General features: G+C 31.3%; 2 protein-coding genes across 4 annotated transcripts in view; one reads left to right on the top strand and one right to left on the bottom strand.

Annotated features, from left to right (window-relative positions):
• The window catches only part of LOC129912304 (neuroglian-like), an 83,902-nt gene that overhangs the window by 37,613 nt on the left and 19,884 nt on the right, over positions 1 to 26,405 (bottom strand). For all 3 annotated transcript variants that reach the window (XM_055990515.1, XM_055990517.1, XM_055990516.1), the window contains exons 3-4: positions 5,841 to 6,088; positions 4,455 to 4,584 (exon numbers count right to left, since the gene is read on the bottom strand). In XM_055990515.1, coding sequence (XP_055846490.1) covers positions 4,455 to 4,584; positions 5,841 to 5,907 — 197 coding nt within the window. In that variant the 5' untranslated portion in view covers positions 5,908 to 6,088. The remainder of the gene's footprint in view (positions 1 to 4,454; positions 4,585 to 5,840; positions 6,089 to 26,405) is intronic.
• On the top strand, positions 14,819 to 20,438 carry LOC129912303 (protein PIP82). Its single transcript, XM_055990514.1, has 3 exons — positions 14,819 to 15,339; positions 15,428 to 20,188; positions 20,252 to 20,438. The coding sequence occupies exons 1-3, from the start codon at positions 15,291 to 15,293 to the stop codon at positions 20,308 to 20,310; spliced, it is 4,869 nt and encodes a 1,622-aa protein (XP_055846489.1). The 5' UTR covers positions 14,819 to 15,290; the 3' UTR covers positions 20,311 to 20,438.

A 26,405-nucleotide genomic window follows, 5' to 3' on the forward strand; every position in this document is an offset into this window, starting at 1 on the left:
AATTCTCTGCAAACTAATGACATCATAAGTGAGTTCTACCATTTTGTCTTTTTCTGATGTTCATTTCCAGTTTGGGAACAAAAAACAAAAACAAAAAAATTATTAAACATAAATTCACTGTCAGAAGGTCTGCTGACCGAACTTAAATATTATAGCCATGAGCCTCACTCAGTGCGATGACATAACTTCTATCGAAACAAAAAAAAACACTCTTATCGATCGCAAAGTGCGAATGAATCTCCGAGTCGGAGTGGTTTTCGGTTGTGGAGAAGCGGAATCAAAGTTTATTTTGATTTCCTGTTTTTGATGGAATTCCAGCCAACTAATATCAAATTGACTGCAGCAAAAATATACCTCAACCCAAAGTCTAAGATATTTAATATCCTTGCAGGCAGTTAAATTGAATTTCATATAAGCACCTTGATGTAAACAAAAAAATATTGGTGGTGACATGTGGGTTCATCATTTTTATTAGTCATGCTTTTTTTCTTTATTAGTCAACGACGACCGAAGTACGTTAAATTGAGATACTGTGGTTTAAAAATGAATTTAAAATCAGTATAAGAGTTTTTATTGATGAACGTCATCACTGTTTTTAAGTGGGAATTGCGCAAGATTATCAAAACCAATAAATTAATTTATTTTTTTCTTTCTTTTATTCATAAAGCATCAAGATTGTCTGTTAAGAATGTTATGTCTACTTCTAAATATACAGTACGAGACTCTTGGTTAGGTAAAAAACAGATTTTGTGCATGTCAAATAAATTATTTTTGTATGGTTCTTTTTCATTAATTTATCTCGTTGACATTGTTTTACACTCCGAACTGCCTTGAATTTTAAGATTGTGCATTAATAGCCAAAAATCATAGAGGTGAAAATTTTAGAAAAGTGTTTTTTCAAAATGAATATTTCAAGATTGTGTTAAGCTACTTTTAAAGTGAGACTTTTCTGTTAACTGGATAGGGGCCTAAAAAGTAAACAGGAAATAACAAGATACAAATATAATATTGAGTGTTTAACAAGTCACTTCAAACTAGTTTACAATCGATTTATAACGAATTTGTAAAAAAAAAATTAATGGAACACTGTGGCGTATACGTACTGTTTTTTTATAAAACGAGTTATACAACTCATTATAAATTTAAAAAAAATCTAGATCTACATACATATGTACTATGAGGACTTACATGGCGGTTTAGGATACGAAGAAATTCTTATTATGTCTCATTGTGTACATTGATCATGTACACTACATTGATCCAACAACTAAAACAAACGTAGAGAAGAACAATTTCAAAAATTTGAAATCAAATACAAAATATTAATGAGATAAATCGAGAGTTTCGTAGTGTACATTCTTTTCAAGTGATCTTGAGTTAAATACAAAAAATAACAGAAATATCAGTCATTTATTTCACTCTTGATTTATGATTATCTTTCAAATCATTGAAATAATTTAAATGCAAAAAATGATCTAATCAAATATTTTAAAAAATAAAATACATATAATGTAATCGTATGTCGTCATCCGAAAAGATTGACTAAGTTGTACCTAAACACAGATAACAAAATAAAAAAAAAAATATATTCTCTATGAAAATATTAATCGTTAATAAAATATTTATTTTTAGTATCAAATAACATTCATGCACAATTTATATTTATGAATGAAAATAATAAAGCACAACAAAATAATTTGATTAAAAAGTATCAAAGCTTGAAAGTAACTTGAAAAAAAAAAATTCAATTTAGATAAATTTGATTCTTGCCCAAACAGGAGAGAAACAAAAAAAATGATATGAAGTCTTCTGGTAAAATTTCAATCGTTTTTCACAACGGGAGACTTGAATGTTAAAACGTCAAAATCACTTGCCATAAAAATGTCAAAACTTGTTCAGACGAACATCTTGACATCTTCACATTTTGATTAATTCAGTTAGACAAGAGATATTTTTTTTTTCTTTTATGAAAAATGAGATTAAACTGATGCGGAAACAAACAGGAAAATTGCAATGAAAAAGGTTTATTAAAAAATATGATGGATGAACTTGGCTTATGTGAATAGGATTACTGAAAGAAGTGAATGATTAAAAGTTGATTAAATTAGTTAAGTTAATTTTTTAAAAGAGTTAGAAACAAGATTTTTTGACGGAAGAGGATGAAGGCTCTGATCAGATAAGATTTAGATTAAGATTAGATTAAGTTTGATTTTTAATCAACATTTCTTACAATAAATAATATACAAGATCAGATATAGCATGGCACTGCCGTGTGCCAGATTGCCAAATAGTTACATAACTTTGGTTAAATTTAACAGATTGAATATTTAATTTGAACACATAAACAGTGATAAAAAAAAAAATAATAGGCTCTGACTATATGTATAGTTGTTAAATCGTAGTGTAGCTTCATACATATAAACGTAATTAACTATTTCATAAGGTTTTAAATTCAATGCAAAATTAAGATGAGGGTCATTAGTGAAAAGGCTATAAATACAGTAATGCAATTTTGACTAAATATATCTTTTTTCGGCTAATGCGGAGTACCTTAAATTGTACAGTAAATTATAGTTCTCTAATTTGTCATGTGTTTTTAGAGTTCAGATTTTGTAAATACATTAATAGAATGATCTGCAAACTAAGTCTTCAAACTGGTCCAGTTTTCAAAAGCAAACCATTTTTTAGTAACATAAAAAATAATGATCATTTTCACTCCAAAACATAAAAATTTGCTTCTATTCGTTAGGGAACTTGTACTCTTTTCCAATAATGAGTTATAGCAGTAGTCCAAGTACTCCACATTACCCACTCTACGCTAGAAATTTCATTTAACGCATTCTTTCAAAAGTTTTAAATTAAAAAAAAAATTATCTTTCCAAATTTCAAGCAAATCCATCCACCCGTTTAGGGTCTAGCTCGTTGTACAGAATCAATCAGAATCAACTGCATTTCTCGTATAATTGTGAGCAGGTCTAGTTTAAAAAAATTGTTGAAGAGCTAAACGATAAAGATGGTAAAAATTTAACTTCAAAGACGAGAGTAATAGCGGATTTTTAAAATGTAAAGCTCCCAGTATCTCAAAAATAGAACCAACAAGTTCCAAAGAAGGTATTTTTCACTATTAGTATAGTTAGTATTTAAAAGAGCAGCAGAAATATTGATTTTGCAAAATTTCTACAATGCGGTCTTTGACTCCTGCGTCCTCAACCATTTAAAGTAAATAAATTTGTGCAGACACTCTCTACTCCCCTATTCGTAATCAAAATTGTTCTTCCTGAATAATTGTTCTTTAATTATTCAGACTTGTCAAACTCATTTCGACATTGCACTGGTCAATTTTCCGACAGAGTTTGTGAAATTGATGGTTTTGACAACATTATGAAGATGTTGAGGTTTTTCTTTAAATGTGACATCATTGTTGTGTATACATGACTGCCTGAAAAGCATCTTAAAAAAGCAAGTGCTCTTACACCGAACTTTATGTTTTAACCATGCATATCTTTCACTTGTGTCGCATCATCTTGCCACAACTCGACGTCATTCTACCTTTTCGTTCTACTTTCCTTTAAAATGTTAAACGATGCTTAGACTAAAAGTGAAGTGGGTTGGTAGAGTGTTTGCACCACAAATTGGTGTTAACAAATATAGAAATAGGCTGTATAAATTGAGCCTAACAAGAGTTGTTTAAAATAGCTTTTCCATTAAACCTTTTTGTGCCCTTTTTTTGACTTCAAACATTTAAAAAAATCAATAGGTCTTATTTTAGGAACAAAGACTTAATATGGGCTAGACAAAAAACTCAACAATTACAAATAAAAAATGGTAAAAATGTATCCACAAGTGTTTACATAAACAAAAACCTAATTTTTCACATCAATGTTGTTTACAACTTAAAACATCAAAACCCAATTACTCATAAACTCAAACCCAATTTGTAATGTCAATTAATCAAGGAATTTTTATAAACACACCTATAATACCCAGCCTAAAGTAAAAAAAAAAAAACAAAAAAAAAATAAAGTAGGTACTACACCACTTTTACGATATCATTTTGAGGATAGAATCTGGTATTTTAAAAATGAGAACAAAACTTGATGCGGCGACATCGACACAGTTCGAAAATAGCCGGTTATTTTTGGAATTACTTGTTGGTGTTCCCAATAGACCTCTGTCTACAACTTTTGAATTGTGCCAGTTCGCAAGAAGCTTGTGTATTTTTTTTTGCTTTTTCTTATGTAATGTAAAACATACATATAAAACGAAGGCAACAGTTGGTTGTGAAAAATGGAATGATAAAGGGTGGTCTTGAGAGGCGGAACTAAAATTAAACACCCATTCAAGATAATGAAGATATTTTTGTGTTTTAATTTGAGAGAATATCAAGAATTTCTTATTTCAATTAAAAGTTTATTAAACTTGTTTTTGATGTTGAGGAAGTTTTAGGTACTTACGTTGGATCAGGTTGTCCTTCGGCTTCACATTCAATAATGAATGGTTTGTCACTTTCTTTTGATTGTTGGGCAACTTTGAATAGAAGTTCATCTGTGGGAGGTTGTTTAATAATACGTGGCGGTGAATTTGCTGCAAAAAAAAAGAGAGAATTAATTAGATTGAGTTGAAATAAGAAATAATATAAATGAATCATCATTAAAATGTGATTTTTTGAAATTATCAATTAACACCCAGGAGACATATTTAATAACCCTTGTTACTTATACAATTTCGATGAGGTATCTACATAGAAGTTTTGTTTGAGTAGTTATAAATAGAAGAAAGCCTTAAAACTTTTCTCTTAAGCATCAGAATTTTGGGTTCTATAGAGTTAAAAACATTAATTGATATACAATAATTGAACAATTAACACATTATAAAGCCAATTGTTCTGCTTTTCATTAACTTTTGGGTAATCCTGGCGATTATCGAGAAATTTGAAATTCCCCTAAAATCCCCAAAAATCAATTTTTTTACAAAAAATTCAAAGTGCTGTCGTTTGTCCACCTCGAGTATACCAAATATCATAGTTTGTCCACTCTCCGTTTAGGAGATATTTCAAAAAGAATTTTTTTTATAGCAACTCTCATACAAAATATCGTTTTTTCTAAAATCCCCAAAAATTATTTTTTTTTTCAAAAATTCAAACGGTCCACCTCGAGAAAAAGTCATCTGTCCACCTACGTTAAGGAGATATTCAAAAAATAAATTTTCAAAATTACCATGAAAAAGTACGCATACACCACAGTGTCCCTAAAATCCCCAATTTTTTTTTTTTTCAAAAATTCAAACGGCCATCGTTTGTCTACGAGAAATGGATACAAACGAAAAATCATTGTTTGCCCATCTTAATTCTCAAAAATTCAATCTATTGCAGTTTTATGCGTCTACCTGAAAATTTGAGCGTTTTAGATGATTTTTCATTTTTCAGCATTCCTATAAAAAATAGAATGTGCTCTAAAAATTTTTTGACAAACGAAAATTTTGATGGACAAACGAATTAGACAAATTTGGTTCAAAAAATTTGAGGTCGCAGTTCTGACTTCACGGAGCTAAAGATCAAATGCTTGGACACCGATTTGCATCATCAGAAAAAGCGATTGAGGCTTTAAAAACCTTTCGTTTGCTTAAATAATTCTAGAAAACACATTCCAAAGTTTCATTTAAGAGAAGAAGAAAAAGTGAAAAAAATTGCAAATGATGAAAACTTATTCTATACGTAGGTACATATGCTTAGTACATTTTATGTCTCTTCACGATGGAAAATACCATTTTTACATTATAAAAACCATTTTTTTTTTTTAAAGAAATTTAAAAATGCAAAATATTTAAATAATTTTACTTACTCATTGCTTGTGCGAGGCTTAACAGCGCGACCATAAGGACGGCAAACGTACATGACCGCCGCCCCATTTTGTATGTTTATGTATATTGCTCCTCTTCCTTAGTCCTATTATATATTCAGCCAAGAGTGAATTCTTCTTCCACTTGTCGTCAAAGAGGATGAATGACAAAAAACTATCTCCTCTTTTTAAACCATCTAGGTTTGATGCGTTTATAAATATCTTATCCTAGTGCAGTCAAAATCCTCTTTCTGTAAAAAAAGAAAAAGGAAGAAAAAAAACAAACAAGCTGTTAATATCATTTTTTTTTGTGTATAGAAAGAAGCAGAATGTAAAAAAAATATGTAAGAAAAACATGTAAAAAAAAAACTTCAATACCGAAGATTATCGCCTAGGAAAAAAGGCGAAAGGATGCAGATAACTTTAAACTTGAATGCTTAGATTGTAAAGAAAACTACGGAGTCGCAGACAGTTGATCTCTTAGTTTTTACACACATTATTAGGTTCATCTTTACTTAACGACTTAACCATTAAAGCTCTTCATAGAAAACAAACTTGTTCAATTAAGATATTCATTTCGAAAATTTGTTAGTAACAGTTCACAGTGGTACCGGTTTCTAAGAAGGGCGGCCATAGGGGATTATAGTTAGGATAGCAACAAAATATACTTGAATATGTGTGAGAATATATTTTTTTAGCAATAAAAAATGAATTAATTTAAAAACAATTGTTTTATAAAGAAATCTTGTATATATTTAATAACAAAATGTACAAACAAATGATAATTTATTTTTTTAAATTATTTATTTGGTTTTTTTTCAATTTCAGTCATAATTTTTATGTTACATTTTTTCAGATTTAAAGCTTGCTTAATATCATATATTTTTATAAAAATATGTGCAAAAACTTAAGGAAAACATAAAAACTCAAAAAAAAAAAAAATTTTTTTTGAAAAAGTTATAAATATGAGAAATATGGGTAAAGTTGAAACAATGAGTGTGAAAGAGTCAGTCGTAGCCCGTCGCACTTATTCGCAGACAGATTCAATTGTTTAAGAAACTACACGTGCTAGAGAAAATTTATGTATATGAATCATGTATTTATATTGATGACAACATAGTTAAAAGTTTCGGTAAAGTGAGAAGAAAAACAAAAGTATGGAATTTGAACCTGTCCTTTTCTAGTCTGTTTTTTATTGAAAATTTTAAATAAAATAGAATTGTAAACTCTTTAAATAAAGTACATACCTTCAACTTTAAGTTCCATAACAAAAAAAAAACTTTAAAAATAATTTTAACCGAAAAATACACTTAAAAGTTTAAGTTGATTCGGGACCAAAAATAAAGCATTGAAATCAGACTTTTTTCGACAACTTTTCATGGTCGATATGAAAAGTTCCGTTATTTTCTCAAAATGTCTGTTATGCTATCTTAAAGAATAGGCTTTTTATAACAAATATAACGAAAAATGACGTCATTATATTGACATCGATATTTCGGCCTATGGCCTACTACGGAACCACTGTGCAGTTGCTTAAAAAAAAGTCTGAAATGTCTGTGTAACATTTCTAGTTTTTTTTCCGTGAAATGATAACTGACCTTTAAGGTACGTGCTTAATATATTGCTTTCATAAAAAGAGATGCGGAAGTGTTGTGTTAATACAAACCCTTCTTTTCATTCACCTTTTTGTTGCTAAAGGATAAGCTAACGAAGCAAACACTTTACAAAAATGCAGACTAGAATAAAATCAGTCACTTAAATATTTATAAAAGCGAAGCATGAAAGAAAACATTGTTAACATTGAATTTTGATTAATCTAAAGTTTAAGTTATACTACATTTATAAATTAGACCGCAAGTGTTTAAGGAGATATTATATGGTTCTCATTAAATTTGACTTTCAGAGGAGACAAATTTCAGAAATTCACTTTTTATTTCTTTGCATAGTGTAGCAAAAATTTTAAAATAAATAATAAAAAGCGATATAAAAAATATTCGAAATTATCAAAATGCTATAGATTAAAAGGCAATATGAAAAATGCAAAATAATGTTTTGGTGGAACTTAGCAACATGAGAAACTTTCTTTACAAAACTTTTCGAAACAGCGTTTTGCAAAAAAAAGTTCGGCGAATAGAAGATATGTTCTTCTTTATATCCAAAAATAGAACTGTTTTTATTCTATTTTTTAAGTACTCTTCATCTTCATATCAGAAGTTTGTGTACATTCGTTAAAGAATTTTTATAAATTAATATATGTTGATATAAAACTATTCCTAAAGTAAATGGAAAATACAAAAATAATGACTTTAATAATTAATGTCATAAGTATTTATTTAAATACCTGCATACATATGGATTATTAATAAATAAATAAAAGTAATCAATTGTTGTTGTTTACAGCATAAAATGTTTACTCAGTAAAATACTGAGTATCAATAAAACACGGCTATACTTTAAATTTATTTTTTGAATACAAAATATTTCAGAACCCAAGCTAATATGTGGATGTGGAATGTTCTTTTTTGATTAAATAATTTTTTTTTTCACTTAAAACTGCATTAGATCACTCCCATAAGGTTTCTTGTTATAGCTATAAATTTAAAACAAATATGAACAAGATGACTTTAATTTAATACAGATTTCAATTTAAAAATTTTGTATTAACTTTCTTAACCCTTAAACCACTGACATTAAAATATAAGAAATTTTTTTGTAGGAATTTTGATTCTAATATGATTTTAGGCTGAAAAATACGAATATGAAGTCCGTTTATCCAAAAAATGTCACCTGGAAGCGCCAGGTGGAAAAAACGGAAGACCGTCTGTAGACGGTCTTAGTGGTTAACTACTAAGAAAATATGACAATTAACAAATGATTCAAATCCAAAATAAATGTTTTATTCATTTCAAAATCACAAATTATTTTCTAAGAAATGTTATAAAAAGCTCTTTAATTTCGAAAAAAAACACTAATGCGTATTGCATTTGGTACAAAATGTGTGTTTTGGACATTTTATACAATGTACAAATTTTTTTCGTTCCCCATCTTACCCCAGATCACCTTTCTTTACAAGTTAAAACTTGTCGTTGAACGATATAATATTTTGTGAATTTGCTCAAACTTGTTTTTTGATAAACAGTCAGATATAAGCCGAAACCCATATTCGCTCCAATGCTTCGATGTTGCAATAAGGAAAAATCGACATACTAATCAAAACTCAAATATACCTTCGGAGTCCGTGTTTGGCAACCTGGAATTTTGTTTAGACTTTTTTTTATATCATCCCGATTTGTTACGAGGGATATCAAATCTATTAGACCGTAACGGTGGAGAAATATGAGAAAAACTTAAAAGATGTTTTTTTTTTATTTCAGGCGGAAAATCAGCTTTCCCCCTAAACGTAACTTCATTCCTCCATTGAAGCGACCAGCTGATGTCATACATAATTGAAAAGCTTGAACCTTCTTCTTTGTCTTAACCGGCGTTGCCACATCTTGTTGCTACTCTTGCACATGCATATTTTCTTATGTGTGCAAAACTAACCAGCTCCATTGAAGCCACCAGCTGATGGCATAGTTGAAGGTCCTGAAGCTTCTTCAGTAGTTAACGGGGACGGAGTCCTTTTTCGGCTCAAACAGAGTTGCCACATCTGGTTGTTGCTCTGATAAAGTTAGCTCGATTAGATCTTCATCGTGTGTAACTTTTTTTTCCAACTCCTCTTGACACTTGTGGTAATGCGTCAATCAAATTCAAGCTAAGGTTGCTCACATTCTAAGACAAATTAACAGCACAAATGACGAAGTGTCTTTGAGCTGCAAGCATTCATGAATAAATGCTGTCTTCAGGTGGAAGCTCATCACAACTATAGTCCAAATCTCCAATGTATTTTTTGAAAACCTTGTTATAATCTTCGGATTCACATCTGCAATTTCTTCGTCATTGAAGGCAGATAGATTTACTTTTTTACACCTATCACAAGCCTTGTTTCTATCACTCCGACGAGACATTATTATTTTACTAAAAAAAAGCATACAAACTTTTGATTCTGGTAAACAAAACAAAATAACACTGACAAAATAACTAAGAACCAATAAGACTTTGGTGGATAATTTTGGACAATTTTTCATTTCTTAGCCACTAAGACCGTCTACAGACGGTCTTCACAAAAATTCGATTTTCACAAAAATTTTGTGTTTTACAAATCAAATAAAAAACAATATAGGAAAATATTATACTTCATTATTTACCAAAAAATTCCTGTGTTGATTGAACAATTGGAAAATATTTTTTTTAATAATTCAATTTGACCAAATTTTCCAAATAATTTTTACACCTTTTCGCATCAAATTCTTGATAGAATTGATTATATCTATAGAACTTTTTACCCATATGCTTCAAACTGGTACTGTTGTATAGGCAAATTCAATCTGCATAAAACTTCTTTGGAGGTGGGAGCGGAAAAATTATTCAGTTATAAGACAATTGGATTTAAGCGAAGACCATCTGTAGACGGTCTTAGGGGTTTAAGGGTTAAGGGGGGAAATCCCTCTGGAATTTTTTATTTTTGCATTATTTTTTTTTGCGTAATAAATTTATTTATCAACCGAAGAAACTATTTTCAGTGGTCTTAGCCTTAAATGAAGCCTCAAAAGTGCCTAGATAGTCCCGAAACCAATGCGCTCCGAACCTACCATAGTACGAAAACGAAAACTTTAAACGCATTTTTTTCGAAACTAGTTTTTTTCCGCGCCGTGCAACGTAACTCAAAAACTAATGAAGCTATCGACTTGAAATTTGAAGCAAATTACTCCTTAACTTATCGGCCACAACATGAACCTAAAAGCTGAATAAAATTTGTAAAGTAAATATTTTTTTTAACTACTTCTTTGTAAAAAAAACATGTTTTTTTTCGTTTTTTTGATTTCTAATTTTTATTTTTCATTTAAAAAAAATAAATTTAGGTTCATGCAATGCGTACTAATATCATCTAACGGAAAAAAATTTCCTTTTTGATTTAAGATGATTTCCTGGACCTGTGCATTGCACGGCGTAAACTAGAGGCGTCAACTTTGAAAGGCTCCAGAGCCGCCATTTTGTTATTTTTTCATTTCAAAAAATTTTTTTTCAATTCTTGATAATGTCAGTAATATCTTGTCTTTTTCCAAATTTCAATAAGTGCTTTCAGTTTTTCATAAAAAAATAGTGAAAAAGGTGTCGTCTGGAGGGATTTCCCCCCTTAATTTGAATCTATCCTTATTCTGTTTACACGAATCTAAGTAATCAAATCGATTTTTTTTCATCATTTTTTGTGCAAATTTTGTAAAATATATCCTAAACTTCAAATAATAAGTCAATATTAATATACCCATTAACAATTTACTTAAAAAATCGAAATACATTTTTTTAACTCCTTAACTTGCTTTTCCATTCAAATAAACACAAAACATTGAATTAATACAAAGTTTTAATTAACAAAAAGTTTTAAACTATAACTACTATCAAATGTTACACTAGCAACAGGTTCCATAATATATTTTTCTAAAGAAATCGCCAAAAAATATAACATACAATAAAAAAAAAAAGAGTAGCCACCTAGCATCAGACAGCTAACGTGTAAGGTGTAACACATTTTTAACGTGTAATTTCAATCTTTAACGGAAGAGCTATTAACTTTCAAAATAACAGCTATTGTTATACCAATTTAAATTAACAGAATGTACAACAGCACATTTTTACAAATAAACTGATATTTTCCTAAAAATGCTTTTTTGCTAGCGAAAATATCAGTTTTTAAATCGATTTTTATACTTTGTTATATGACTCAAAACTCATTACAAATTTAGTTTGCATCTTAAATTTTTTAATTGCAACTGATTTTTGAAACATTTTGTTTAAAGGTTTTCACTTTTGGGTAAAAAAAGAGCTGCGCTTTACCTTACCCATACAAAAAACCCATAATAAAAAAAACCTAATTAATTAAAATTTTAAGTTTAATTGGATCAAACGAAAGTAAAAACACTAAATACCTTTTTTTCATATAATCACACATGAAATGCATGCAAATTTTTTATTTTAAATTTAAAAAAAGCGCCTTTTAACACTGTACTAGTTTTCACTAAAGAATTCCCTTCACATTCTTTGATTAAATCTGTTTAAAAATGTGCTATTTAAAACACATACATATAGCTAATTATTTATATTTTTTTATTGTACCATTTGTTCGACATATCAGTCTTGCAATCAAGTGGCCAAAACAATAGGAATGTAAAACTTTGACACTCCCTTATTTGTTCATTTGTTTTTAAAATACTACAAATGTCTCTATTAAGTCTGTGCATTTCAATTATTTTGATTCTACAAAAGACAAAAAAAAAAAAAACAACAAACAAACAAAACTGCATTCACCGTATCGCATATGTGTCGCTTGAATTATTTAATTTTCAACATGAAGCTTCGAAACACATTCAGTTTTCAGTGTAAGCCATGTCTGTCATTTGTAGATGTTTTAGGTCAAATTCCATAAATAGTGTTATTACGACAAATACGAGAATAACCACACTCGCTTTTTTTTATTTTATTTAAACCGATGGCATACATAATTCTATCAAAGGTAATTGCAATTCAAAAAAAAAGAAGAAAACAAAAAAAAAAAAAAAAACAACAATGGTGAGACACCTCGGTGAGTTCAAATAAGTGCAAAAAACAGATACAAATAAAAATGTATCTAAATCGAAACGTCATTTTTAGCTTTTAATATGCTTCTCATTCATAAGCGTGCACTGAACAGTGAACAAGTAATTATTTAGTTTAAATATGAAATTATACAACAAATAAAAAAAAAAAAACATTATAAGTTCACCTATTGTTCATTTGTTTAAAAAGAGAAATTGTTGTTTTTCCATAATGCGCATGATTGTCATTCATTTCTATTTTATTTTATATTCTTTTTTTTTTTCAAATGAACCAACTACAACTTTGTCTCTGACTCGTAACTTGTAATGAGTTATGACTATATACTGGTATATAGTATATAGTTTTATTTATGTTATTCATGCGAACTACTGTCAGAAAGAAAATAAAGAATAAATTAAGTATAGTGAAACTCTTAAATGGAAAACTGCATTTTCACTGCCACTGACAGCTTTGGAAAAAAAAAAACAATTTTTCCAATCGACAGAAATAACAACAAAAACATCAACGAAAGAAACTGAGGAAAACATCATCGAGGTAGAAGTTTGAAGCACATTTCAATAGAAAACAATAGAAACATTAACTTCATCAGAAACAAATTCAAAGTTTTCAATGAAAAAAAAAAATCGAATATTCATAGAAAACATTATCTTTTCTTTGAATATTCTATCAATGGGTGTTTTGAATAAACTGAACAATAGTACAAGCTTAATCCAATATTGGTACATTCATCTTTCACTTTCACTAACAATGATCAAATTAATATGTATGTAATAGATTTGTTCCACTTTTTGTGCAATAAATTAGCCTGACTTTCAGATCTGAAAGTCCGTTATCATTCCCACTTTAAGCTCTTAAACGATTGATTTATATATTTTCATTATGGAGTAGGTACATCTACATCTCATATCCACTGGAAAGGGAAAATGAGTAGATGCTGATCTACATTCTTTAGTACGCAACGTTTGTACAGTGGAATTTGTCTTAGAATGCTGCTTAAATAATGTTAACATTTTTAAATCAGAACTACATTGATTGAAAATTTCAACGTAAACAACTCTCTCCGTGAACTTATCGTTTTAATGCAGCTCGTTTAAAAAAAGTGTGAATAATAGAGGATTTAGATGTCTACTTTGGGGTATACCTGAAATAACATAAGAAAAGAGGAAAAATAACATCAGAAGGTTTAACAGTATATGACCCTTATTGCGAGTGTCGTTTGTCTATCGATAGACGACTTTTGTCGATCATCAAAAATGAATGTTGGTATTGTGAATCTCTGTCGATGAACGACTTTTGTCGATAGTCGATCAGCTAAAAAAGTATTTTGGCACTGTGAATTTCTTTTTTGAACGATATTTTTTGTTTAATCGTTCGAAATTTTTCGTTTACAATAGCAAATATCTTGGTGGAAAGAGATACAAAATACCAAAACATATATTTATCGATTACATCGACTTTTTTCGTATCGAAAGTTGAACGACACTCGCAATAAGGGCCTATGTATAGTCAGCAAGTTGCGGATCTACCTTAAAGCAAACCATGTTGATGCTCATCTATGGCAGACTTCGGATTACTACTCAGCTAACTTATTAGTGTTTTTGTTTTAATGCTATATATTTCGGAGATCCAAAGGAGTTACATGAATTTCAAAGTGTAACACTGAACCACCTTTTTCACAGAATGAGAAGAATCAGCGACAGGTGCTGAAAGAAGAGTCGATCGCATGCAAAGATGAACCAATGCTTAGCTTTTTGAAGAGACTTGAGCAAGGATCAAGAAAAAAAAATAACTAAAGGTTCGTATAGCAGCTGCACAAAAATAAGGAAGCTCAATTTTTAGAAAGAACACTTTGCTTCGGATTTAAACGAAAGAGGATTCCAATTGCGTACCACAACTTCAGTAGAGATGGCATCTGTCCCACGATCAAAGCACTGAAGAACAACAAGTCGGTTTAGCTTGACGGAATTCCCGTAAAACAGTTACAATCAGCGCCAAAGACATCGATTGAATTATTGCAATTAAATATTAACCAGCCCTGGTAAACGAACGCTTACGGAGTATAGAAAAAGGGAATAACCGTCAAGCTTTGAAAAGTTTGCAGTGGAAAACTGGAGAAGGTTTTGCGTTTTGCTTGCCAATATAATAGCAAAAATTGTTGTGGTCACATCACACTCCGAGAATCATAATAAATAGAGAATTGAGTATCATTCACAAATTCACCTGATATTCATCGAATACGGGAAAGCCTTCGACTTCAGCTTCAGCTTATTGCTAGGAGCAACAATAATGGTTTTGAAAAATGCTACACTTTCACCCTTTTCTTTAAATCAATTTCCATTAGAAATAAATAACAGAAAATACACTTTCATCTCCTCCACCCTCCTCAACAAAATTAGAAACAAAACATAACACATAAACCCTGAGAAAATTTACACTAATTAAATTAGCCATCACCAGGTAATGGGTTCATCAATTCAACCAACAACGTCTAGAGCTTCAATTCCTCAGAACTGCACTTATATCAACGCATATTAGATGTAAATAATTTTTGTTAGTCAAACAAAAAAAAAGTTTAATTTTAATTTTATTTTTAAATGTAATCAATAAAAGTTTAATTATTTTTATTAAAACAAAAGACAAAATTAATTTTGTTGATAAATATTTCGAAAAATAAAAAAAAGAATTGATTTTCATTTGAATGAAAAAAAAAAAGAAAAAACTACATGAGAATTCAATTCGCTTTGTGTGAATAATATAGAAATGGATTTAAAAAGCTTCTACAAGAAAATCGATGTGGATAGCATAAAAAGTAAGACAGCCATTTTGTTTTTTCTATTTTCGTTCTCGTTTTTATTTAACTAAAACGATTTGATGTGATTTGAAATGATTTTTTATAGATAAACTACCACCGATAAAAATTCCGAAAATTAAATCACGAAAGATTTTTAAAAGTTCACGTGAGGATTTAGCCCAACAGCAATCACCAGTCGATGCAATGAGTCTTGGTTCTCCCATGGCGCCAGTGCCTATACCAGGTCAATCTTCATTTATCGATCGAACTCCGACAAGGATTTCAACAGTTTCATCTTTGATGAACATTAATTATGGATTTAAGGATAAGCAGGACAGTGGGCGGTCTACTTATAAGACAGCGAATAATTTCGAAGAAGAGAACTGCCCGGACGAGTTCGATACTCGAGAACCAGTAGCTGGTAATTCGGTGGGAAAGTTTGGTGACAAATGCAAAAAAACCTACAAGGACTTTCAAGAATTCAAGATTAAGAATATATTCGCTAAGAAAACTGTTGTCAAAAGGACAGAAATTGAAGTTGATATTTATGCGCGACAATATGAGCGGGATAATTATCTCGAAGAACAGGATTTGGAGAACCAACTCGAAGAAGATGGTTATGCATTCGAGTTTAAAAACGCACGCCAACGTTTATCAATTTCGTCGGGAGAAATAAGCCCGCCTGATTCAGATCGATCCGGAGTACCAAGTCCAATACGATCTGAGCTGGCTCACTTACAGAATAACGATACACCTCCACTTTTGGCAAAGAGAAGAAATGCCATCTCAGAGGCAGAACTGAAGAGGCAGAAATTCCAACGTTCTGTGTCTTCGGAAAGCAACGATGAACCACCGCCAAGAAAACCAAATAGAAGCAGTTTGTGGGGTCTTAATGAACAAAGTCATGGTGAATCAGGGGAAGAACATGTACAAGTTCATCGAACAAATGATTCAAAATTGTCAAGGTTCAAAAAGTCAATTAGTGTCTCTGCTGGTGAATCAGGAGATGATCAACCAAGAATTACAATGCCGAGAATGGGAAGGTTTAAAAAACAATCAAGGGGGGGCTTATCGGTTGACAATAATCTTCCAACTGAATCAGAAGAAGATTATAATTCACGGCCTAATAAGCCTGGTATATCGAGAATGGCAAGGTTTAAAAAGTCAGTGAAAGATGGAATAGCTGAAGGTTTTTCAGATAGACACATTCCAACAGAGTCAGGAGATGATCAACCATCAACAGCTCCGAAATCTGAGACATCAAGAATTGCTAGATTCAAAAAGTCCATGAAGGAGGGACTAGCAGAAGGTTTTTCAGATAAGAATGCTACTGGAGAATCAGGTGATGATCAACCAAAAGCAGGGCCATCAAGAATGGCAAGGTTTAAAAAATCAATGAAAGATGGAATAGCTGAAGGTTTTTTGGACAAGCATGCTCCTGCAGAATCAGGAGAGGACCAACAGCAACCTAGTAAACTATCTAAAATGGCCAAATTCAAGAAATCAATGACAGAAGGATTATCAGAAGGTTTCTCAGATAAACATACTCCTGCCGAGTCAGGGGAAGACCAACCGCCAGCTAATAAAACATCAAGAATGGCAAGATTCAAGAAATCTATGAAGGCACCAATGTCAGAAGGCATTTCTGATAAAAATGTATCTGGAGAATCTGGAGATGAACATCCACAGGCTCAAAAAGGTCAAATATCAAGAATGGCGAGATTTAAGAAATCAATGAAAGACGGAATTTCTGACAGGCACATTCCAGAAGAATCAGGAGATGAACAGCCATCGACTCATAAAGCTGGAACTTCAAGGATGTCAAGACTTAAAGCTTCCATGTTGGAAGGAATGTCCGATAAAAACGTTCCTACAGAATCTGGAGATGAACAACCAAAAGCTACTGAATCAAGAATGTCTAGATTCAAGAAGTCTATGAAAGAAGGAATGTCTCAAGAATTTGACAGCACTTGGAATCTCCAAGGAATTCGCAACAGATTCACTAAAGATGAAACTGTTACTGAACAAAAGAACAAACGAAATCTTCAATCGCAAGAATCACTTGATGAACACTCGGATTTGGAGAAGAAATCCGGCAAATTGAGTAAGGCCCAATTACGACGGGGAGAGTCGACAGATAAAAACAGTGAACCAGCCATATCTAGTCCAGAGGGCAAATTTTCTGGTATAAAAATGAGTATAAACCGTTTGAAGTCTCGAAAGCATCAACGGCAAACATCTGAAGAGTCCGAAATTGATTTGGATGTTCAAGAGTCGCCACGGAAAAATATGTCCGATCAACTTAAAGCTGGTTTGCGTCGCTTGAAAAAGACTGACCGAACGTTAACTCTTGACGAGGAAGAGTCTAAAACACCTAAAGAGTCCACAACAAGCAGACTTCAGAATTGGAAAAAGAGTATCAAATTGAAGCGTCCAAGTGAGGTTGCAACGGAAGATAATGACGGAGAAGCACCACCTGCGAATCCGTCACCTCTTGGACGATCTCATACACTCATGAGGAAACTAAAACAAATTCGTAGTCGAACAGTTGTCTCCGAAGACGATGCTGATAGTGCTGATCCATCGCAAGGCAATGACCAACCGAAACAAAAGTCAAGTAATTTGGAGAAACTTGATCAAGCTCGTGCCAAGGCATTGCAAAAAGTCAATGCTCAGGTGCAGAAAATGAAGAACTTTCATGGAAAGTCAAAAGACTTGTCTACTGAAGAAAGTCCTGATAAACCAAATCGTAAAACCAAGCCTGAAAGTAGTGCCTCAAGGCCTTTACCAACTGTTCCAAGCTCCCATTCACTTACATCACAGCTTTCACTGGATGACAATGATGAGATTCCACGACTTTATCCACAAATAGCACCTCGTAGAATCAATAAACCTGAACCAAAGGCTTCGAAACCAGGTATTCTTGCAAGTTCGAATTCAATGGAATCAACAATTTCATTGGACGAAGAACTTCCTGTACTGCAACTAAGTAAACCCAATAAATCTGGACGTTTGACAAAGGATAATATTTCAAAACCAATCATCCTTGGACATTCGCATTCAATGGATGATGACGAGGATGATCAGGATGACGAGGAAGATGGAGTTCCAAGAGTTTTCCTTCACCAAGATAATTCCGATAGTTATGAATCTACTTTGACAGTTGCAGTTACAAGACGAGCACCACCTGTTCCTACAGCTCTCATCACTCCAAAAGCCAAATATTTGGCACCAAAGACCGAATGGATTCCAAATAAAAATGCCATATCAAGCTTTTTGGAAATGACTCCATCGCCAGAGTCATCAACACAACAACTCGACACTGGTAGCCGAGGACATTTGAGAAAACGTTCCATGGACTCCAATGATTCTGACTCTTGGATTCCAGATAATTTCCGCAATAAGAGTTGCTCGTCTTCCACCATAGCTGGTCTAAATAAAATCTCCGAAAACACCGAACCATGGAAAGTTCACAGTGTCTTTAGCGAAGAAAAACTCTACAAAGCCAGGAGTATTGATATTTTTGCAAATCGTGATGGTGGAGCCTTCAAAGATTTTGATGACGAAATGAAAAACGTCCCAGTAAGACGAATAGGAGCCGAAAGTGCAGCAAGCTTGAACAAAAGCTATGGCGGTGAAAGTTCAGACGATGATGACTACGATAATGCTTCCAAAGTAACTCGAGTTAAGTACGAATCTCCAATGGTTAGCACCAAAGCTGCTATTGAATCTATGCGAAGTGGAAACTCATACGAAAGTACTGAAAGCAACCAAGCCAGCCGGGGAAGTCCAGTGCCAACAAATAAAAAAACAACGGCACAAATTGGTAACAGTCAAGAGAGTTTGGATGCGAATTATGACGAAAACGATGAAATATCCAGTGAAGATGAAGAAGACGAAGAGGATGAAGATGACGATGAAGCACCAACAATGGCACCATCGCCACCACCATCATTCTCTCCTCCACCACCGCCTTTGCCGCTAAGGAAGCCTCCTCGTCTCGTTCCCGAACGGAATGATTCGATGGTGCGTTTAGCTCATCCATTGGTCAAACAAGGCTCCTTAAGACGGCATTTCAGTGAAGAAATTGAACCAGCCGATTTGGGTAAGGTTAATAAGCTCATAACGAGGTTTGAAAAAAATCCGACATACGAAAATGTACCACGAATTCAGTTGATTCCGAGTGATGACGATGATGGTAGTGTTGTTCAAGTTGAGGAACCAAAAGTCACAAAGACAAAAGAAAATGATGACAAGAAGCGATCTGTACAATATTCACCAACTATTTCCAGTGATGACAACTTATTGAAACGAGAGAAGAAACATGCAGAACAAGTTAAAGACAATGGCGCCGTAAAGAAACATCAATCTCGCAATGGAACAAGTGATGAAGAAGGTAGCATCGATCAGAAGAAAGTTGCTAGAAATAGCAGCAAGAGACGGCCGGCACCGATTCCTAATCAGCCAGAAAAATTGGATGATTCGAGAAATAACAACGAAGATATCGGAGACAAGAGCCACAATAAGAACACCAATGAGAAGAACGACAACAATAAAAACAGCAGTGATAAGGACGATATTAACGATATTCGAACGAAACAAGAACACCGAAGGCCATCACCATCTCCCGAGTATCAAGAAAATCTTGATAATGTATCAATTCAAAGTCCAAATTCAATTTATGGATCACCAATCGGATCGATATGTTTATCTGAGAGAATATCGACCAGTTCAGTATATGGATCACCAATTGGAGTATCATATCCAGTAAGGACTTCAGACCATCAGATGCGTTCAAATAGACGACTCTCGAATCGTTCATCACTAAGGGATGATGATACGTTCTATTCTTTTGAAAGTGACGAAGGTAATTGAAATATTCTCCTTACATTGGAAAAGTTTATTCATGATTGTTTTTCTTATTTTTTAGAGAATAATTTTTATTCCTTGGGTGACTCGTCTGACATGAGGTACGTTATCGAAATCTAATACATAGCTTGGACGGACGAAATGATGATTTATTTTTTGGAATTAAAACTACAATTTTATTGTAATCGATAGATATGTATTTTAAATTTATTTTATTTAATAAAATTATAAAAGTGATTGTGTGAGAGATCCATTGCTTAATTTATGTAAAATGTAAATTAAATATTTTATCTGGTAAATTATGTTTTCTTTTTTTTCTGGAATATTGCTTGTTACATGAGTTTCGATAAGAAATGTAAAAACATGGAATTGGTGGGTGTGAAAAAGTTGATAGCGATAATTTCTTTTGTAAACAATGATAATTTTAATTATGTTTATATTTATGTATCTTTTTGATGATTTTTAGATCATAATTGCACCTACTCGTTTAGATTGTTAGCTCACGAGAGATGCTGAAAAAGAAAGAGTTTAAACGTAGGCATAATCTTTTAAGAGAGTTTGATGATGACAAAATATCATATATGTCAATGCAGCTTGATTCTTGATTGAAATGACAATCGAATTTTTAATAACGGAGATATTTTTAATAAATAAAGCATTACATTTAAAAAACCGGAAACAGCATTGTATTCAAAAGAAATCAAGAGGCCTCACTAACTTGAACTCATAAACAGGCGAAAACATACCAAGTGATTGGTTTGGCTTTGTCATTATGTATTTATTTGAATTTATTTTTCTTTATCATTTTAACTGGTAGTACATTTAGAAATGTAGAGGGTACTTTTAGCATTTTTCCTAACTACATTTTTCATACTTCTGAGTTATTGAGGGAAACCCTAAATGAAATAACGCAATTTGCATATAAAAATGGAATTTTCTAACTTATTTGAAGACTTAAGTTAAAAAAATAAATGAGAATAAATGAGGACAATGTCCTAACTCCAAATAATGCAAAAAATTAAAAATCGAAAATTTTGTAGTCAGGGCCTTTTCAGTATATTAAGCCATAAAAGTCTTGATTAGTCTTTTAGTGGATATACTCGTATGCAACTAAGGCATTTAAAAGTTCAGCAATATTCTTTTAATTTTTTAAGCTTACGAAATCTTCTTATAAGAATATGTCTCTAGTTTTAAAAACTGCATTTAAATTTGACTTGAAGGTATTGCTCATTAAGAATGTGCCAAACTCAACAAGAGCTTTCTTCAGCAATTCGACCTAGTCGCTAAGCCATTTCGGAAAAAGCAAAAAAAAAGAAAATATTTAAAATGTTTTAACATTTTTAGGAACTTTTTGTGCATGAGCAAGTTAATGAAAACTAGCCTCGCATTTTATTATTTTTGTAAGGACTATAAATTCTAAAGCTTAAAATTTTCCGAAGGTCAAAAGAGCTGCATATATTTTATAAATCTGCGTTTACTGCTTAAAAAAAAATACCGTCACTTGGTAATGCAGAAACTTGACCCGGACTTTTCAACTGCAAATTAATATATGTCCTGTCCAAGCATTTCAACTACAAAATTAGTATTCAGCATTAATTAGTATTTAGATATTAACACTTTGACTGTACAATGTACATTCAATGAAAGCAGTAACTTTAGTTTAGTTTAGTAATTTCTTAACTGAATCTTGCCAGACAATAAAAAATGAATCTACACAAATAGTTAGAAAATACAATACCGCTACTTTTTTCAACGTAGCTACAGTGGTTAGGATTCCTCTCTCATATCCAAAGTGAGACTTTTTTATTGACATTTTATATAAAATAGCGTTATTATTGGAAACGTCGAATCTACAAAAATACCTAATAGTGAACTAGATATATGATGCTGTGTCTTCTTGCCTGCAGTGAATTTCTATTCCGTATCATCAGCGGTATAAAGAAGCAAAGGTAGGTACACAATCGCAAAATATGTAGTCACTGTACTCATTCCAGGACCAATTAAATATCTATCATTCTACTTTTCAAGGTTTCATTAATATAGAAAAAACAACTTTTACTTACACTTCATTAAAGTCATTTTGATTTAAATGATTTACAGTGATAAACAATTACCTGCAAAGAGAAAAACAACATTTTTTTAAAAATATTGAAAATATTGAATTAAATATTTCATTATTTATATTTTATTTAATATATGTATTTAACTTATAATTAAGTTCTTTCATTTTACTGCAGAGTTTAGTTAATTTAGATTTTTTAATAACAACATTAACTTGAATTAAAACTTTTAAACAAATCAAAATGGAGATCTGTTTCTTTAGTTACTAAAACAACTTTTTATCTATCACAACAAAAACAATGGTTTTTAACTTCAATATATGTAATCTTATTCGTTATAAAATATGAATTTCTAGAAAAAGAAATTTTATCAATTTAATTTACTTTTGCAAAATAATTAACTTTATAAATTTTATGTCAAATAAATGGAAGTTTTTAGCTTAATACCACATGTGTTCAAGTTCCATTTCTAGCACCAAAGAAAACAGAAGTTCAGGAAATGCAACGTTCAAAGTACATCAGGGAATGGAGAAAAACAGTGGGAACTTACTATGGACAAAATTACTAGATCTGCGAAACTAATGAGATAAGAACGCAGCTGTTGTTGACGCTTGAGGGTTCTCTAGTATCTAATAAGTACAAACTTATTTTTCCTGAATACTCTATTGTACATACAAATTTTTTGTTAAATTAACGCACAAATAAAATATAAATAAATTTGTTCATTTACTCACAGTTTGTGAAAATGTATATTGTTAAGTACTGACAGTGGTCGAATGACCTTTAAGAATCATTAAAGTGTCTATGTCGCTTATTCAAACTAACCCTTTATTTTTTTTTTTTATTTTTCAAAGTGAGGAAAACCCCTATGAAAGTAGTCATAATAAATTTCACAAAAAGTCAACCACCACAGTTAATGCGGATCATCCCTCAAAAATATTTCATGATTATCATGCATATATGTATGTATAAAGCAGGGATAAATTTCCAATGTGCCAACCCTAATTACGTTACTTTGGCATAATATGATTAAGAATATACTACTCCATGTTGCATGATACATGCATATTCTCGCATAAGATAAAATTCAAACAAAATTTAATATTCACTCACCCAAATGTATTAAATAACCTCAATTTAGCACTTGAACCAAATAAGAAAAACAGAACAAAAAAAAACAATAAATACGTTGACATAGCAGATAAGCCCTCGACTGATTTCATTCTTAATTGTCAGCAAATAAATTCATCATCAATAAAAATTTGTTTTAAAGCGCTAAGGGGCAAGTATAGTACTATCATACTGTGGCAGCAGCTGTTTTGATAAGATGAGAGAATTTTTATTTTGTCTTTCTTCCGGTGGTGCATTATCATTAAGGTTTTAAGACAGCGCTGTCGAAATGAGTACAAAAGGAGTTTTAATACTTCAATTTTAATTTAGAAACAATTTTTTTTTTAAATTAACGACAAAACAATTTGTTATTGCCGAAAAAGTTCTGATAAAAATCTTCAATTTTTACAAAAGAATATTATTATTACCTGAACATATCCACTCAGTAGATTTTTTTCTCTAAGTGACATCCCTGATTCAGGGAGTTGCATTAACAATCTTTTAAAGGTTTCATAATAGATTTTGAGGGAAGAGAAATTTTTAATCAACTCGTGTCAGTGGGAACATCTGTAAATGCGGCAGCTGTGCTATTGTGCATTAATAATAGTAAAAAGGTTCTTTTCTATTCGTATAAGGATATACCAACCATGCAAAAAAGCAGCAGGTAAGCAACACGCAATTTCTTCATAAAAGATGTGCAGTTTATTTGAAATGCTGCATTAGGTAACGTTTTGTTCCTATTTTTTTTTTTTTTCAATTGGAATAAATTCAAAAGGAAAACTCTGTTCTCATTTCTTTCGTTGAAAAAAAAATGTTCGTAATAAATAAAATAAATTAAATTTATTGTGTTCGTGTTTGGATCGATTTAAATGAAATATTTAAGATTCGAATAAAATGCTAAACGAAGTTCAGTATTGTTTTGCTTGGGGTGCTATGTAAACCCTATAGAACTCGTATGTTCCTGACATGTTGCAAAAACGAACTTTGAAGCGTTTGAAATGAAGATATATCAAACAGTTTATGTAAGAAATATTAAATAAACATTTCTTGTGGGAAAATATTGTAAGTAAAGACACGTTTTTACCATCTTCGGTATAACAAGAACAAGTAAATTATGAATACAAATAGGTTTAAATATAAGTACATAACTTATATAAGAGTGTTACCTTCATTTTTTAAAATATATTTTTGGAAAAATTGTAAATGAAAAATTTAAGTTCTAAATTCAAACCAATACCACTTATTATGAATTCTTCAAAAATGAAGGCATTGAAAGTGTTAAACTATTTAATTCACCGTCAATAGTAAAATACACAGCAGTATGCAACTCAATTATATAAAGTATTTTTTTATTAATTTTTCAAGAACTTCCATGACAACATTTTCGATACGACCGATCAATTGAAAGTTATTGTGGCTTTTAGAATGCGAATTGAAAACTGGTGTTTTTGAAATATGACGGCTCTTGAAATAAAAATTCATTAAGTAGAAGTAGCTGAATGCAGCTAGAAATAGGTACTTTACTAAGCAGTAGATATTGAATCTCAAAAAAACATTTTTTTTATGAGTTCTAGTTACGATGCCTTTTTTGTAATATTCAATGGTTAAACTTTATAATAACTTGTTCTCGTTTTTATTTTAAGTGAAATTTGACATTTTTGACTTTTGTATTTATGATCCCTAGCTGCTGTCAAAATAAGTTCATAACTTAAGATATTTTTAAATATTTCCCCTTTTTGATGTAATGATTGTTTCAACAAATCATTTCTCAGCTGAAAGAAAACATTTGTCTTGTTTCATGTTGAACGCATATTACAGTAAAATGTTTACATTTCTTTGATTAGAATAAACATTAAAAATATCTCAGACTACAAAGCACTTAACTAAACATTAAAATCAAAAATAACCCAGAGACAGCAAAGAAAAGTATATTAATAATGTAATGACAATGCAAGAAGCCTATAGTCGGCATATCTGATAGTGCTGCAAGAGGTTGGCCGCATCTCATTCGAAGGCACCTACCTACAAAAGATAATTACGAATCGTTAACCATAGCCGACCTCTCTTGTTGCAGCACACAATGATTTTTTCCCAAAAGGGCAATGAATTCACGATCTTCCAAGCTTCATCAACATTCATCTACAAAACCGCACAAAGGAAAAGCGAGCAAAAAAAAAGAATGAATAAAATAAAATAAAAAAAAAAAAAACAAAGAGGAGAAGAGAAGAGGAAAAAAATAGAAAACATAAAAAACATAAAAAACATTAAAATAATAAGGTTGCAATGAATTTCACCAGACGGATTAGTTTTTCCGTTGCAACGAGTCTGAAGAGAGGAACAAGGATACACAGCATGATGGGCTAAGCTCTATAAATTTGTTTTTTTTTTTTTATTTTCTTTTTTTATTTTGAATTATTTTAAGATGGACGTTTTTCTTCGAAGGAAAACAAATTCATATTGCTATATCATTGCACTGAGACTGACTACTATAGGATATAACCGGCTTAAAAGGAAATGATTGCACCAGGTGCTGTGGTGTAGTCATGAATTCCCGTTTGTGCCAAAACCGCATACACTTACACACACACACACACATTAAGGGATGTAAAATGCATTTTCCAGAGAATAATATTTGTGGCGAAATCGGGAAAATTTTGTGTCTAGCATCTTCAATGCAACGTCATTTGTATTCTATACACACTCAGTTTCATTTGATTAAGGTTACAATCTTTTTGAAAAGTTCGTGTACGTGGTTTGAATTAGCAAATAGTTCTTTTTTTTAAAGCGAATGTACATTAGGGTGGGTCAAAAAAATCGAAATTCCTTTTTTTGATTTGGTACTCCGAAAAATCGATTGCTAGACCCCTCTAGAATATACACACCAAATATGAGCTCTTTATATTAATGGGAAAGTCCTTCGCTTTGCAATTTTCCATTTTTACATCAAGCTTCTACTAAAAAAAATAATTTTTTTATTAATTGACTTTTTAGCAAATTTCTTTTCATATTCTTGTAGGAAATTGACCGCTCTACAAAAAAGGCCTT

The sequence above is a fragment of the Episyrphus balteatus genome, chromosome 2 (genome assembly GCF_945859705.1).
Source record: "Episyrphus balteatus chromosome 2, idEpiBalt1.1, whole genome shotgun sequence".
Classification (NCBI taxonomy): Eukaryota; Metazoa; Arthropoda; class Insecta; order Diptera; family Syrphidae; genus Episyrphus; species Episyrphus balteatus.